This window comes from Calypte anna, chromosome 15 (genome assembly GCF_003957555.1).
Source record: "Calypte anna isolate BGI_N300 chromosome 15, bCalAnn1_v1.p, whole genome shotgun sequence".
Classification (NCBI taxonomy): domain Eukaryota; kingdom Metazoa; phylum Chordata; class Aves; order Apodiformes; family Trochilidae; genus Calypte; species Calypte anna.
Window position 1 is genome coordinate 6,544,581 of NC_044261.1, and position 14,214 is coordinate 6,558,794.

At 39.5% G+C, this 14,214-nt stretch overlaps 1 protein-coding gene across 3 annotated transcripts in view; it reads left to right on the forward strand.

The window, feature by feature from the left end:
- Positions 1-14,214, forward strand: part of ZDHHC8 (zinc finger DHHC-type containing 8) — a 102,972-nt gene that overhangs the window by 45,468 nt on the left and 43,290 nt on the right. Inside the window, exon 2 of one of the 3 annotated variants that reach the window (XM_030460622.1) lies at positions 8,646-8,673. The exons of the other annotated variants lie outside the window; for them this stretch is intronic. Within the exon in view, the coding sequence (XP_030316482.1) occupies positions 8,648-8,673 (26 nt within the window). The 5' untranslated portion in view covers positions 8,646-8,647. The remainder of the gene's footprint in view (positions 1-8,645; positions 8,674-14,214) is intronic. 3 annotated transcript variants of the gene reach the window in all.

Consider the following 14,214-nt stretch of genomic DNA (forward strand, 5'->3'; position numbering starts at 1 on the left):
GAGGGAAAAAAAAGTTTCTGTTAAGGCTCAAATTCAGTCTAGACAAGCTGCTGAGTTTTCATCAAAAGCAGGAAACAGATGGATGGGCACAGCTGCAGAAAGTGCTGTGACTTCTCTGGAAAAACTAGCCAGGCCTGTGCTGCAGGCAGGGCCTTGAGCACAGCACTGCTGTTCTGCACAGGGCTGTTGCTCAGTGCCAGAGGATGGATGGTCTGGCAGCCCATGCTGCTCATGGAGAAGCCATTTCAGAGAGGAACCTGGCTGGCATTACTACTGCCTCCCAGTGATGTACACTTGCCTCTTCCCAGGATCTTCTCATGGTAGGAGAAGAAGAAAAATGCATCAGAGACTCATTATATTCCTAAGTCTTTTTCATTTCTGAAATATGCTGTGGGCCCTGTCCCGGTGAGCTTATCCTTATATCCTTTCCCCAAGAACCTCATTGCTCTGTCTCCCTGCTGAAGTCTCCAGTTTCAAACAAGACAGCTGAATGATTAAGAGGTCTTGTAGCTTGGTGGGGTCTCAGAGGTAGGCAGCAAAACCTCTGAGGTGCCCTAGGGTGGTGTCTCTTATGTTCTTGGGACGGAAAGGGAAAAGGAGTCCAGCAGCAAAGCAGTGTCCCGGGTTTCTGTCCAACCACTCAGGCAGAGCCATTCTGATGTTCAATAATTGCTCAGGTGCTAGATTTGAAAAATTTTTGTTAATCTGGAATCTACAGTTCTTGACTCCTCCTGTTTACTTGAAAGGTACAAATATTTAGATCTCTTCTAGAACAGATCCATGCTATTGTTATTTAGGAGGGTTTTTTTTTCCTTATGCAGTTAAGTAATTTTTTTCCTTCTGTGTATTTTTTGCAGAAATTAATGACTGTCCAAGCAAGAGGCCTCTGTAAGCACAACTGTATAGCAGGGAGAATGTGTTTCTCTGCTTGCTTTCCCTTTTCTGAAGACAAAAGAGCCTTATTGAAATCTGTTTCCTTTCTGACTACTAATGAGTTTTCCTTCCTTCCTCCTTGCAATGAGCCTAACATTCTCCCATCCTGTTGGATATAAATTTCAGCCTGGACTGTTTTCCCTGTTGAGGTGTTGGGTCACTGGCCTTGAATAGGAAACTGTAATGTGACAGGGAGAAATTTGGGTTTGGGAAGGAAGAGGTTTTCCACCCAGTACATGGGATGAATTTTTAAAAAATAAGGATAAGGTGCTATTTGTTTTTGCCTGGGACTGCTCACATTCTCCTTTCCTCATTTTATTTCTGGATGCTTTCTTATGCTGGGTTTGGATATATTCCAGGATGTTATACACAAAATACCTAGAGGAAGAGCTGGTTCCTGCTCAATAACAGGGTTCCATTTTAAGCTGTCTCAGGCTAAAGGGAAAAAAATAGGATGCTATGTCACTGGAATTCATTTGTCTCCTGGAGGAAAGATGCTGAATGTCTCACTTCAAAGACTCTTTGTGGGAATTATGTCCTGAAGCCTGGATATTCTCCAGAGTTAAATTATGCTTATTCATAAAACACTAAGCTTTATGAACTGGACTGCAGACCTCTAAATTTGGCTCTAACTGCAGAGAGGGCATTGTTTTTTGCACACTGTGATTAGCAACGCTGAGCACAGATGTAGACTTTGGAATAATTAGTCAAATGGACAGGAATTAAATAAAGCTTTGCTCTGGTTACAAACCGCATGAGCTAAACAATCTTCTGTCTATCTGAATCCCCCACTTAAGTATTAATCTTATGTGGTGTTGGGTTGTGTCATATGGGGTATAACTTAATTCTCTCCCTTAAAGACCTTCTTTCTGGTATTAAGTCTACAGTTGGAAGTTTTTGACATAAAAATGTGCATCTTCTCCCGTATCATCTTGCTCTGCAAGATGAAAAAACCAAGACTGAGCCATGTAGTTAAACCAGCAAGAGTGAGGTTAGGTTACTGACTCACATGTACTTTTGCCAGTCTCAAAGAAATCTGAAGCCAAGTATCTTTAACATTATCTTAAGTTATCTGAGGTTGTGTGACAACAAACTACTGTAGACCTAAGCAAAAAGGGCTGTTGGTTTGGGGGTTTTTTTGGGTTTTTTGATAGAAAGGCAGTTAAGACTTCAAAACCTGTTGATGCCAATGCATTCTGCTGTTTTCATGGACTTTCTTAGTATGCAGTCCTGCCTGTAGAGAGGCAACACTGCAAGAGGGTCAAAAGTGATTTAGAGGGCTGCTTTTTTTTATGAGTTTTTATTGTTCTGCTTCAATTGCAGATACTTATAAGTAATACTTTATTATAAGTATACTTATTATACTTTATTATAAGTAATACTCTAGTAATGCTTCCTTTTTAGAAAGCTCCTGTATGAGTGAAGCTGTGGAAGGATTTGCTTGAATTTTTTTAAAACTTTTGCCTTGAAGAAATATTTTATTGTTTGTGGTATTCTTTGGGATTTATTTTATTGTTTATGGTATTCTTTGGGATTTATGTATTAGTAGATTTTTTTTTCCATACATGTTTCCTTATGTCATCATTACTAAGCGTGCAAAAAAGCTGAAAAGGAGTATCATTAGGACAAAGCAAGTAGCCTTCTTTGCTCTTGTCAGTGTTTGGGGCAAATTGGAAAATGTCTTCTGTTCAGAATTTTATCCACCTGGAATTGTACAGCAAATTAATTTTGAAATGTGTTGCTGAAGGGAAATTAACAAAAAATACTCAGTGTGAAAATTAATTGCCAGATAAAAATGTCGAATGGCTTTTTTTTTTTTTTTTTTTTTTTTTTTTTTAAAGGAAGCCATAACATTTAGATATGCAAGAATAGAACTGCCTTTTAAAACAGAAAGTAGGTCTATGAGACTACTTACCTCTCCCTACATGACATCTTCTAGTTTTCTTAATTAACATTTGCTTTGTTAGTGAGATGACACAAGGAGCTGGAAGTGAAAGACAGTTGTGGTTTGGAAGAGCAGTTTTTATCAGTGAACTTTGTTTCCTGGAAAATGAAGACCTTGGAGCTGGAAGCTTTGAAGTATTGCAGCCTATGTTTCAGGCAGCTGTGCAGATCCTGTTCTGAAGGATTTTGATGATCAAGGTTCATGATGTATTCTAGTGAGATTGTTTGATTTCCATCCTGCTTGAAAGTGTGTAACTTCTTTTCTGTGCTTGAAAAATCATGAAAGAACCATAGGCTGGAAAGCAGCTGAACTAATCCAAATGAAAATAGGCTGCACTTTGGGATAAATAAGTTTTTTCCTGGTATGGCAATTGCCTACTCAAGCGTAGAGGCTGAGTAAAGTGTCATTACAGTATTCACAGGTCTTGTGCTTGCTGACCAATATTGAAAGATTTTAATCTAACACAGAACAAATATCATCCTCATCTTTCATATCTCTGAAAGCAGCAATGTCCTCAGTTATCTTTTATGTTTGATTCTTGCAGGCACTTTGAATCCGTATCTTATACACTGTCTCCTGCCTTTAAATTTGCAGTGCAATATTGTAACAGTTCAGCTTTCAGTAGGAGAGCCAACTTTAGGATGAAGTCAAGTATGAACCTCAGGGTTATGCTCTGTCTGAGCTGCTTTAGAGATCAACTCACCTGAATTCTAATTTTTGGAGGAAAGCTTCCCATGCTACATTTGCACTGTACACATCTCGGGACATGGGGAAGAGTTGATCTTGAAGTATCATTTAGTCTGATGGTTCTGTTTTCATGAAAATTTTGCCTCTCAGAGCCCTTGAACACTTACTGATGAGTAAAGAGGTGAATAGAAGTAGACCACATAATTCTGAATCCACGTTGTACCATATATCAAGAGAATGATATATTTAATTTGTAATTAAATATACTGAACAACTCTATCCAAGCTTCTTCACAGTTCAAATTGGAAGTTCTGTATCATGGTGCCAGCCCATCTCCAATCATGTGTCCTTCAAAAAATTAAAGGTCAAGAGGGCCCAAATCACTTCCCTTTCTGTTGGGAATGCTTGTAAGATGGCTTTTATTTCTGGTATCTGATTTTGGAACTGGAATGTGTGGAGGGAAGGTCCTTGCAAAAAATATCAGACTAAGTGACAGTGTTATTCCACTCCTGAATCAGGACACAATGGAGTCCTCTACAGCTGCTGGATGAGTAGTGTCTGAGTCAAGATGAGTGCTCTGATATTCCCCTTCTGTACCTTTTAATTAGGGATAATACTTAGGACAGAAGTAACTTTAGGAAACCTAAAAGGATATGGGAACTTTCTCCTTCCCTGGTCCTTGGCTTAAAGCCATACTTCACCTGAAAACTAAAAATGCCATTTAACTAAAATAACATTGCAGTCCTTTGTGGCAAGTCACTGATCTGTCCTTAAGGAAATGGGAGTGAGTGAGAGGGGCAAGGCTGTCATCTGTGGTGAGAGGGCTGTGAAGTCTCATTGACTGTGTGGTTAATGGCAGCTCACAGCATACTGAGCTGTCAGGCAGACTCATTAGGGACACACTGTTAATTTGGTCAGGCAAGCACTGCCAGGCTGCATTGTGTGGAGTTAAGCAGTGTGAATAGAGCCTGTAAGCAAAGCTGCTGGAAATGCTTTTGTGTCCCTTGCGGATGGCTGGCCTCTGTTTTTGGCTTTTTTTCCAGTTGAAAGTGGCCACGTGGAGTTTTGGCACTGACAGTGTTGCCCAAAGATTAGTTATAGATTGCAGAAGTAATTTAACTTGTGCTGAGGTGACTTACCCTGCTTTTTTTCTCAGCCTTTTTGTATGGATACATTTAGCCAGTGTCAGTTCACTACTTGACAGTTGTTCTAATCATCACTGCTGACTTCTGAAGGCACCAGCTACATAGCAGTCAGAGTTTGTGCTTCTTCTCTGCTGTCAAATGTAAAGTTTCTCCCCTCCATTTCCCACAAGTCACAGAGTCCTGCAGGTGGATTTGGAGGTCCAACATCCACTGCAGTCCCTACATCTTGGTGAGCTGTAAGGTTATGGAATGACCCTTTTGGGTAGAGAAGAGGGAGACTGGTGGTGGGGAAAACCTGCCACGTGCAACCTAGCTGGGTGGATGTCCTGACCTGTGTGATGGGCTGGGGTCATTCCTCATGTGATTATTGTAATAGGTTGAGCAAAGTAAGAGACTGTTTTCATCTGATCAAGGGAACAACCAATTTGCCTCAGTGCTGTCTCTCCCCAGTGTGTATCAGAATATATTGTTAATTTAGGATTTGGAACCCAGTGGGGAATTTTTTCATTCTCTACCGTATGTTTACCTTTATGACTCCAGTTCCTCTCTTATCCTTTGGGGATGTTTTCCCCTGACATCTTCAGTCTTAATCAAATATGTTTTTGTTTCTACCCATTCTTCTGGTGGACTGAAAGACTGAAATTAATAATTTTCTCCTAGCCTTTTTCTACATTTTCAATTGATCTATCTGATCAGGTTCAGGGTGGGTCATATACTCCATTAAGAGTTTCAGATGGTCTCAGAACCAATGCTGAAAAAGGTTTCCCAGGAAATAGACTCTGAGTTTGCGTGGAACACACTTAGCAGGGAATTGGCCTGCACTGTAACCTTGCAGAGTGCTGCACAGCTCCAGCAGTTCTGTCACTAAATACCTGGGGTAATCATTAGTTGTGAACCAAAGACATTCTCCCCCTGCTGTGTCAGGCTCAGTTATCACACCAGGAGGCTTTCCTTCTCCCCCCCAAAAAGAGGAATTCATGCCTCTTCCTGTTCTGGTAGAGGGATACTGTTTAACCCAGTGCTTCTTCTAGGGGAGTGGTGTTTTTCCAAGGGTGGGAGAGCACTTGCTCTATGGGAGGGAATATTTCTTACAAACAAGCAGTGATTTTCTGCATTTGACCTTACCAGAGGTTTCTATTAGAATATGGCTGGAAGGAGGGAATTTTGGAGTGATTCTGGGAAGCTTTGACTCAGGAAGGGGAGAATGATTCATAGATTTTTATGACTGTTTTTTTTGTTTTTTTTTTTTAAGGAGAACATATCATTGAGCCTCATATTTTCAAAGAGAAGGATAAGTAAAACTTAAAGCATTTAATCAGTTACCCCAGAGGAGTTTGTGGGTTTGAATCAAGGTCTTTCAGCATAGAAGTCTTGAGACTTGCCACTTTGTGTGTTGCAACAATGGTCAGTTTATCTCTGGTTATTGCTGGAGTCTTCATGTAGGAGGTTATTTAAGAATTGCTTTTTAGTTTTGATGGAGAAAATTTGATTACAGGGAAATTTGCTTAGTAGCAACCTTTTCTCCCTAATTTCGAAGTTAACATTTAATTCTCAAAAAATAACTGCTGTTAATAATCAAAATATAAGATCAAGGTGTCTCAAGGTGTACGTTAAAAAGAAGGTTTTAATCTCCAGTTTAACATAATTTGAAGAACTGTGGCATGATTTAGGATTATTTTTGTATTCTGCTGCTATGAAAACAAGATTAGTACAACCTAACCTATGTCTTAATTGAAGTTTGGCAAGAGAATTTAAAGGAAAAGAAAAACTGGACAGTGTGTCAGAACTGTAATTTCATTCTTGTACTTCAGAAGATAATATAGCTTAGCCTTTTAGCTAATTCCTTACCTCATTTCTTTAAAGAATCTTTCAGACTAGATTCTGCCCAGTTTATGAAAACTGAAAGACACTGGACTGTGGCTACATGCTCTTTATCTTTTCCACTTACAATGTCATGTTCTAAAGGCCCATACATGCTTAATACTTTTGAATGTGCTGTCAGTGGCTGGCAGAGAAGCTCCCAAGCTTTTATATTGCTCTTAACCACTGGAGGCTGGACCAAACATCTTTATTATGCTCCTGAAAAATCCTGTGTCTCATTGTACCTAAGATACTGGCTTGAGTTTTCTCTGTTAAGCTAGGTAGCAGCTTCATCTCAGGAGATGGAGAATGCATGCAAACACCCTTCCTGTGAGAAAAAGTGTATATAAAGGAAAAATGTCCATTATTACAGCAAGTGTAGAAACTTGAACTTGGATCTGTATTTTACTGCATTGGGGAAAGCAGAGGCTTCCAGAACTGTGAAGGAAATGCTTGTGACCCACTCAACACCTATCCTAGAAGGATTTCCTTACGAGCTCAAGAAAATGGATTTATGTCTTGAGCTCTAATAAATTGTTAAGAAGACTCCAAGGTTTTGGATAATCAACATAAATCTTAATTAAGTTCAACCTCTGATGAGAATGTATCAGTAATTTTAGACATTTAGTTGACATGCAAGCAGTCCAGTGAGGTCACCTAAAGTAATTTCATGGTTCATATTTATTAATGCATTTGAAAATTTTTTATTTAAAGGTCCAAAGTTCTGTTAACCATGTGGCAGTGGAAGAGATGTGATAACACATCACAATTCTGTCAAGAGTTTCTTAGTAAAGCTGCAAACTGAACTCTTTCCTGTAGTAAGCTGATACCTGGAATGAACTTGTACTGTCTCCTGCCAGAGAATCTGGATAACTGTTTTGATAGAAATAGGACATCCTTTGTCAGGATTGTTAGAACCTTCCAAAACTGAACTCAAAAAGTGAGCCATACAGTCAAATGCTGGAGTATACGGGTGAAATTATGAGGCGAGGATGTATAAGAACAAACATATGTCAAAACAAAGTATAGGATTCCTCATAATGGGCTTGGACTTTGTAACCCATTTAGACTGCCAGGACTGAAAATGATATACAGTTTGTGGCTTTTGTGTCTTATGACACAATGCATGATGTACGAATCATATACTGCAGGAAAATATGGGGATCTGTAGTTACCTTACTGAGCAGCCCGTCTCTTGTCCTTGATTTGACCCCCTCTTGGCAATCCTAATCTACTTCTCCAAATTAACAATCTTTGCATTAAAAAAATGAGCAGGAAGATTAAGCCCAGCAAGAAGAATCCTCATAATGAGACTAAAAGCTCCATTTCTCGGAAAGATTTTGTCAGTCAGCAACATGCTAAAATCCACAGTCCAAGCAGGATATCCCAGAGATCATTATTAAGGAGTGTGGTTAGAAACTATTTCCCTGGGAGTGATTCTGCTGCCTGGGCAGATCTCTCACAGGTGCAATCTATTAGGAAGGCCAGACTGCTTCTTTTAAACAAGCAAGCAAGAACAATCCAAAGAATAGGACAACAAAGTGTTGCCTTTCCAGCAGGGAAAGCTGAAGAGTAAAGTTTAAACTTCAGTGGAGGCAGAATTTTTTTTTTAGAAAAAAATGTAACTATTTATTCTGTACAAAGTTGTCCAGTCTACCCAACTGGTAGTTTAAGAAACAAACAGAAATACCTAAATCAAAACTCAAGCAACCTAACCTGGTTATTGAATCAATGATGTGCTCTTGTTTGATAGTATAGATGGGACTGGCAATAGGTTTAAGTCTTCTGCTATGCAACATGATTTGCTTTGCTATAGCCAATTTCAGCTGCAGCAGCCAACATTGTTCAAGTTGGGTGACAACAGCATTTGTGATCTGAGATGCAGCCTCCTTTTCTCTCTCTCTTTTTTTTTTTTTTTCCTTGAAGATGATCAAAAGAATCAAAATTTTAGGGACCTTCCTCACCCAAGAAGCACAGAGTTTGGTAAGTAGTTTTTTTTTTTTCAAATTCTCTTACCAGCACCTCCCAACTTCCACCTGGCAATACAACACTGATATGTTCCTCTTCTCTTCTAGGAATGAGAATCCAAGATCCAGCAAGAAGGTATGCTATGTAGGTAGTTATAGCAAATTCCACATCAAATCAAAACATATATTTCTTCTAGAAATCCTTTCAATCTGAAATTCAAATATTTTTAAAGTCAGTTCTCTTGCAAAATCTGTGCTCCCTTTTTTTTTTTTTTTCCTGTAATACCTAAGATGTAGTAATTTATTCTTTTGTTTCTTTGGCTAAGGGGAATTCAGTGTATGTTTTTGTCACTAGTATGAGTGATTCATCTTGCCTTCCAAAGTGATTACATGTCTATCAATCCAACTGCAAACCCTTTTTGAAAGCTCCTTGCCACTGTTACATATACTGAATAAATCCAAGCCAAACTATCTCTAACATATGATTCTGTGCCTCAGCAAAGTGATTGCTAGGATTTTAACTGTCTTGATCTAGAGCTGAGAATTATTTCAGCATTGAACAAATTAGCAACCAACCTTCCCATTCCCTGCCCCCCTCACTAAAACGACTGCTAAGTGTGGAGAGCTACTATTAGATTTTTTCTGCAACATCCAGAGGAACCTGCAGAAGCCACCACCAGACACAATCCACTCTCTGCTTTCCACCTGTAGCCTCATGTGCCTTATCTCTGAAACACTGCATTTGGGCTTTCTCCTGGCACTGAGTCAGTCTGCCTATTATTAAACATTTTCCAATCTGTTTTTCACTCCACACTGGATTTTGGAGGAAAATGACCCAACTGAAGCAGAATACAATTAGAAGGACCCTCTGTGTTATTGCTAAATCCTGGAAGCTTCCCTTCAGGATCAATTGTCCCTTAGTTTGATTTAGTTGTCCCTTAGTTTGCTTTGATTGCCAGGGCTAACAGTGCTTTGGTGGGCAGAGCAGATCTCAGGTGGCCTCTGGTTTTGCCTCAGGTTGTTTTCATTCCTTTTTCCTGACAACTTTCTTACCTCCTTTCTTCCTCTGTTGCTCATGTGGTGTTGCTTTTTCATGCAAAACACATAACTTATATCATGGTTGCTCTGGTTCCACCTTCTGCTTTATATTTGAGTATTAAATTTCACTTTATTTCTAATCAAACTATATCACATTTCTTTTTGGGTGTCAGAAGCACGTTTGGCATGTTTAAGTTGCCACTGTGAGGTTCTTCTTCAAACAGAATCCAAACCGTTATGTTACAGTCAGTAGGAGACCCGTCCTAGCAGCTGTGTTTACACAGCTCCAAGTAAAATGGGTCCCTGATTAGGATTTTTGAATAGCTCATTCACTGAAGAAACAGTGTTTTGAACCAGCTAAAGCTATTAAAAAATTGTGATAATATATGATTAAAAGTTTTGGTTTGACGAAATGTCAGTAGCAACACCCTGCCAAATTTTAGGCCCAAAACATCATCACCATTAGGATCACAAAGATTGTTACCAGAATTTAATTGGGCAAGAAGTGTTTTTCTTTTTCTTGCTCTAAAAAAAATAGCTGGAACATTAATTTGGCAGAGACTGAAAATTGTATGTTCAGAGTAGTCACCCAAAAAGGTTAAAGTTTGGTAATCAGATGAAACTGAGGACAGGTTCTTTACCTTGGAACTGTTGAGCAACAATAATTTGTGGGCAACAGTAATTTGAGTGCAGCTTGATCCAGAATAAGAAACTGAACATTAGAGCAGTTTTGGGATTGTTTCACACCTATCAAGTCGATCTCTTTGAAAAACCAAAATCTATTCTCTATTCTGAGCAGCACTGACACAACTTCAGACCCTGCACGTTGGACAAGTGGGTTGTCAGTGGCCATTCTGCTCTGCCATGGCAGGCAAGCTCATGATGAGTTTGCAGAAGTGATGGGGTGCCAACAATAATGCCTTTTGGTGTGCAGAGAAACTGCTAAAACTGGGAGGAAAAGGTACCTCATTTGGGCTATTCCCCACAGTGGGGTTAGCAGCTGTATTTCCAGTATTCTGGAAGTTTGGTTTCATGTTTTGTTGCTGCTAATACTGGCATTGAATAAATACAGTAAGCATATATTAAACCAGGGAAAGACAAGAGCTACTGCTGCTCTATTAAAGTGGAAAACATGATTAAAGGAAGAAAAGTGACTTTGGCTGACAAACTCCATAGTTAAATGTTTTTAAAATCATAAACTAAGAGCAAAGATTTACAAGTGTGTGTAATGATCTGTAAATCTAGATCTCCACTTGTCCTCTTACTGTAGACAAATGGCTTCTAGTGGAAATTGTAGTGATTTGGGTAAGTCTAGATATCAGCAGTCTGCCCTTATAGGTCAGACACGTAAGAAACATCAGTAACTGAGGAATCTGGCAAATGGTCTTGTACTTAAATCACATTTTTCCCTTTTGAAAGTTGAAATGTCCATGTATAAATTAGACACACAAGCCACATACCCCTGCATTTGTGGGATTAGACAACATGCTGTTACCTTGCAAATCCTACTGTGTGGTAAGAGCAAGTTGATACCTTGGTACAGTAAAAGAGACCAGCTTAAGGTTCTTTAAAACTGTGATAGTTTTAAGGGAAGTTGCCATTAAGTGGCATGCAACTTCAGCACTTAGAATTTGCCACTTGCTTTTGGATTTTGATTAAGGCTAAAATCAAACAGTTGTTTGAGTAGATTTTCCTGGCAGCATTGCTAAGCTACGTGCATGGTTGTCAGATTCTGGGGCTCTGAGTACATTCAGCATACAGTTGTGCATAGTTTATCTAGAATCATCTCATCCTGTAATGAGATCATGTGAATTCAAAGCATATTAAATTTAATCCTGGTTTTCAGGATTATACCCTGCACATTCAAAATTGCAGAGTATAAGGGAGACATAATGTTCCTGACTGCTCATAAAAAGTGAGGCCCAGCTCCTTGAGAAGTAAATCTTTGGTTCTGCCAATGAAAGCAGAATTTGTTAAACTGACTCTCTCACTGAGAGAATCAAGCTGATGTCTGGTGACCTTTGTCAAGCAGAACAAATGGTTGCTATGTTTTCTAGCATTGTATTTGCTCTAGATGGTTCTGGTTGAGCCTGAGCAGCAAACTTTCCCTTTTGATGGAGTCTACAAATACTGTAGCGTAGACCTTCTAGGCAGGAATTTGAGGCTCTGCTTTATTTGGTGCCAGGTCCTTTAATAGTTTCAGAAAGTGATTTTGCTTGTGATAGAAAAGCATGATAATGGGCAAAATGCTGAATGCTGTGTTAAAATCAATTCCAGTGTGCCCCAGATTCCTGCACAGCACGTCCTTTGGTGGACACAGTAGTTGTTCGAGCCACCTGAGGAAGAGGCTTTCACACAGGCTGCATCTCTGTGTGTTCCAGCTCAGGAATGCTAAAGAATATAGCAATCAACTGTTTGAGCTTAGCCCAGCTCTTAGTGGACAAATAGCCAAAAGCAGGGGAAAAAAAATAAAAAATCAGCTTCTTATTACCTTCACACTAGAGGGAATGAAGGTGGAAGAATTGTCTCCCTGGAACAAAAAATGCCCCGACTGTCTCCACTATGTCACTACTATAGCACCATGGAAAACAAACTTACTCTTTTCTTGCAACACTTTCTGCCACCTCCTTTGCTCTTGTTTTCCTTTCTGTCCTCTGTACTTTTTCTTTGGTGGTTTCTCTTCTGCATTCAATATCTGCCTGTTTTCACTCCATTTCCTTTACACACTTAATCTGAGGCTGGAAAGGTTGGTATAGAAAGTACAAAGCAATCTGGCATCTTCCAGAACTGCAGGTTTTTTCCCCATGAAGAATATAGGTTTCCTTTTCAGGAAGATGAACCTGTTTGGAAGATATTTTTCATATTTTCAGGGGAATGTATTTCTCTTGCAAGCCTCTCTGAACCACTTCAAGAAGTTCCTGTGAGAATGTTAGAGCTGATTGGCAGTTGTCATTCACTGCTTAAATATCTCCAGTGTTTTTCTTAGGCTGAATTGCCTGATACAGCTCTCTGGAATGTAGCAGGAGGCAGTGCAGCATTGTCATTTAATTGCTTGTGGAGATAGCTGCAGGATTGTGGTGTCAGAAAACATTGCTAAACTTCAGCGGATTTCTTGACATTTTGTTGCCACAATAAGGTCATTGTTGTCACAGTGGCTTAGGACAGCCACAGAATATATGTACAATTATTTATGTAGCCTGAAAATGTAGTGCAATAATAAAATACTCTATTTACATATCTGTGGCTTGCTTTCATTTGAGTCTTCTAATGATACCTTTCTGCTTTTCTGTGTTTTTTAAATGCTTATGTCTTATATTTGAGATTTATAAAGAGGTTAAGAAGAGTTGTATGCTGTCAGTTTGGTCACATTTTGCAACCAGTTTTAAACATTATCCTACTTGTGGGTGTGTGTCCTAGCTTTCTTTATTACCTAGGCATTTCAATTCTGTAAATCCATATTTATAAGGAATTTGTTCCACACTAGAACTGCCATTGCATCGTTAATACCAAGCTGACAAGTGGCCTGAAAATGAGGCGTTGAGCAAGCACAGGCAGTTTCCACTTGAGTTTTTTCAGCTGTCCTGAAACCCAGCCAGTCCACGTTGTGGAGCATTTGCAATGTTAGACTAATGCAGCACAGAGCTGCTGCTGCTGAATTACAAGAAAGCAGTCCCTTGAGACAGAAATGAGGGGTCTCCACCCCTCCTCTAGCAGGTCAAAAGCTAACTCTGAGAATGTAAAAGTATCTGCTTTTCTGTGTGTCATAGTTGAGTTCTGCTTGTTCAGGGTTATGTTCACTGCCAGCAAAATATTAGCCCAGAGCAGGAGTGGGTCTTTCCAGTAGAAATTACCTTAGTTGCACAAGTGTGAAAAATGCTTCTTCTGTATTATGTTTAAGTGCCTTTTCCCACACTATAATCTTTGTGTCTGTTCCTCTCATCTGTGAGAAGTTTCAGTTCAAGCATTATGATTAAATCAGAAGAGCATTCATCCTGTGAACAATATGAAGCAGGCTCCACTTGCACTCTTACCTGTATGTATGGGATTAGACCATGAACTCTTCCACTGAAAACATCTTTCCAAGTTGCTCATATGCACAGTCATTCTGGCCCCAGCAGAACTGCTTACATCAGGACAAATCTCAGTGTGATCTTGCAATGAAGGCACATTGGTCATGGCAGAGGAGGAGCTTCCCTGATGCTTCTTTGTGCTTTTACTATTTCCATTTGGTATGGCCTTGATGCCTTTCACTTCTGGGTTTATTTCTAACAGGAACTTTTTCCTCTCCTATGATACATTTGAGAATTCACTGTTCTTTCTCTCAGAGCTTAGACTGGAAAGAGATCTTTAGTATGTCCTGCAGAACAGTTCTGAAATCCGAGCTAATCAGACTAATCTGATAAAATAGGTTTCAGAATCAATCTAACACCAGTCTGCTGCTCTGTGAAAAGCATAAATAAGCTGTATTTATTGTCTGTAGCCATAAGAGGGGCAGGGGGGGGGAGAGGGAAGCCCACATACAGAATGGCTGCATTCAGCTACTATGGCAGCAAAGTATTTCCTAAGAACACTGAATGTGATAATCACAGTCCAGTGTGTTAGCCTAAACTTGTAAATAAATGTTTGTGTACAAACCCAG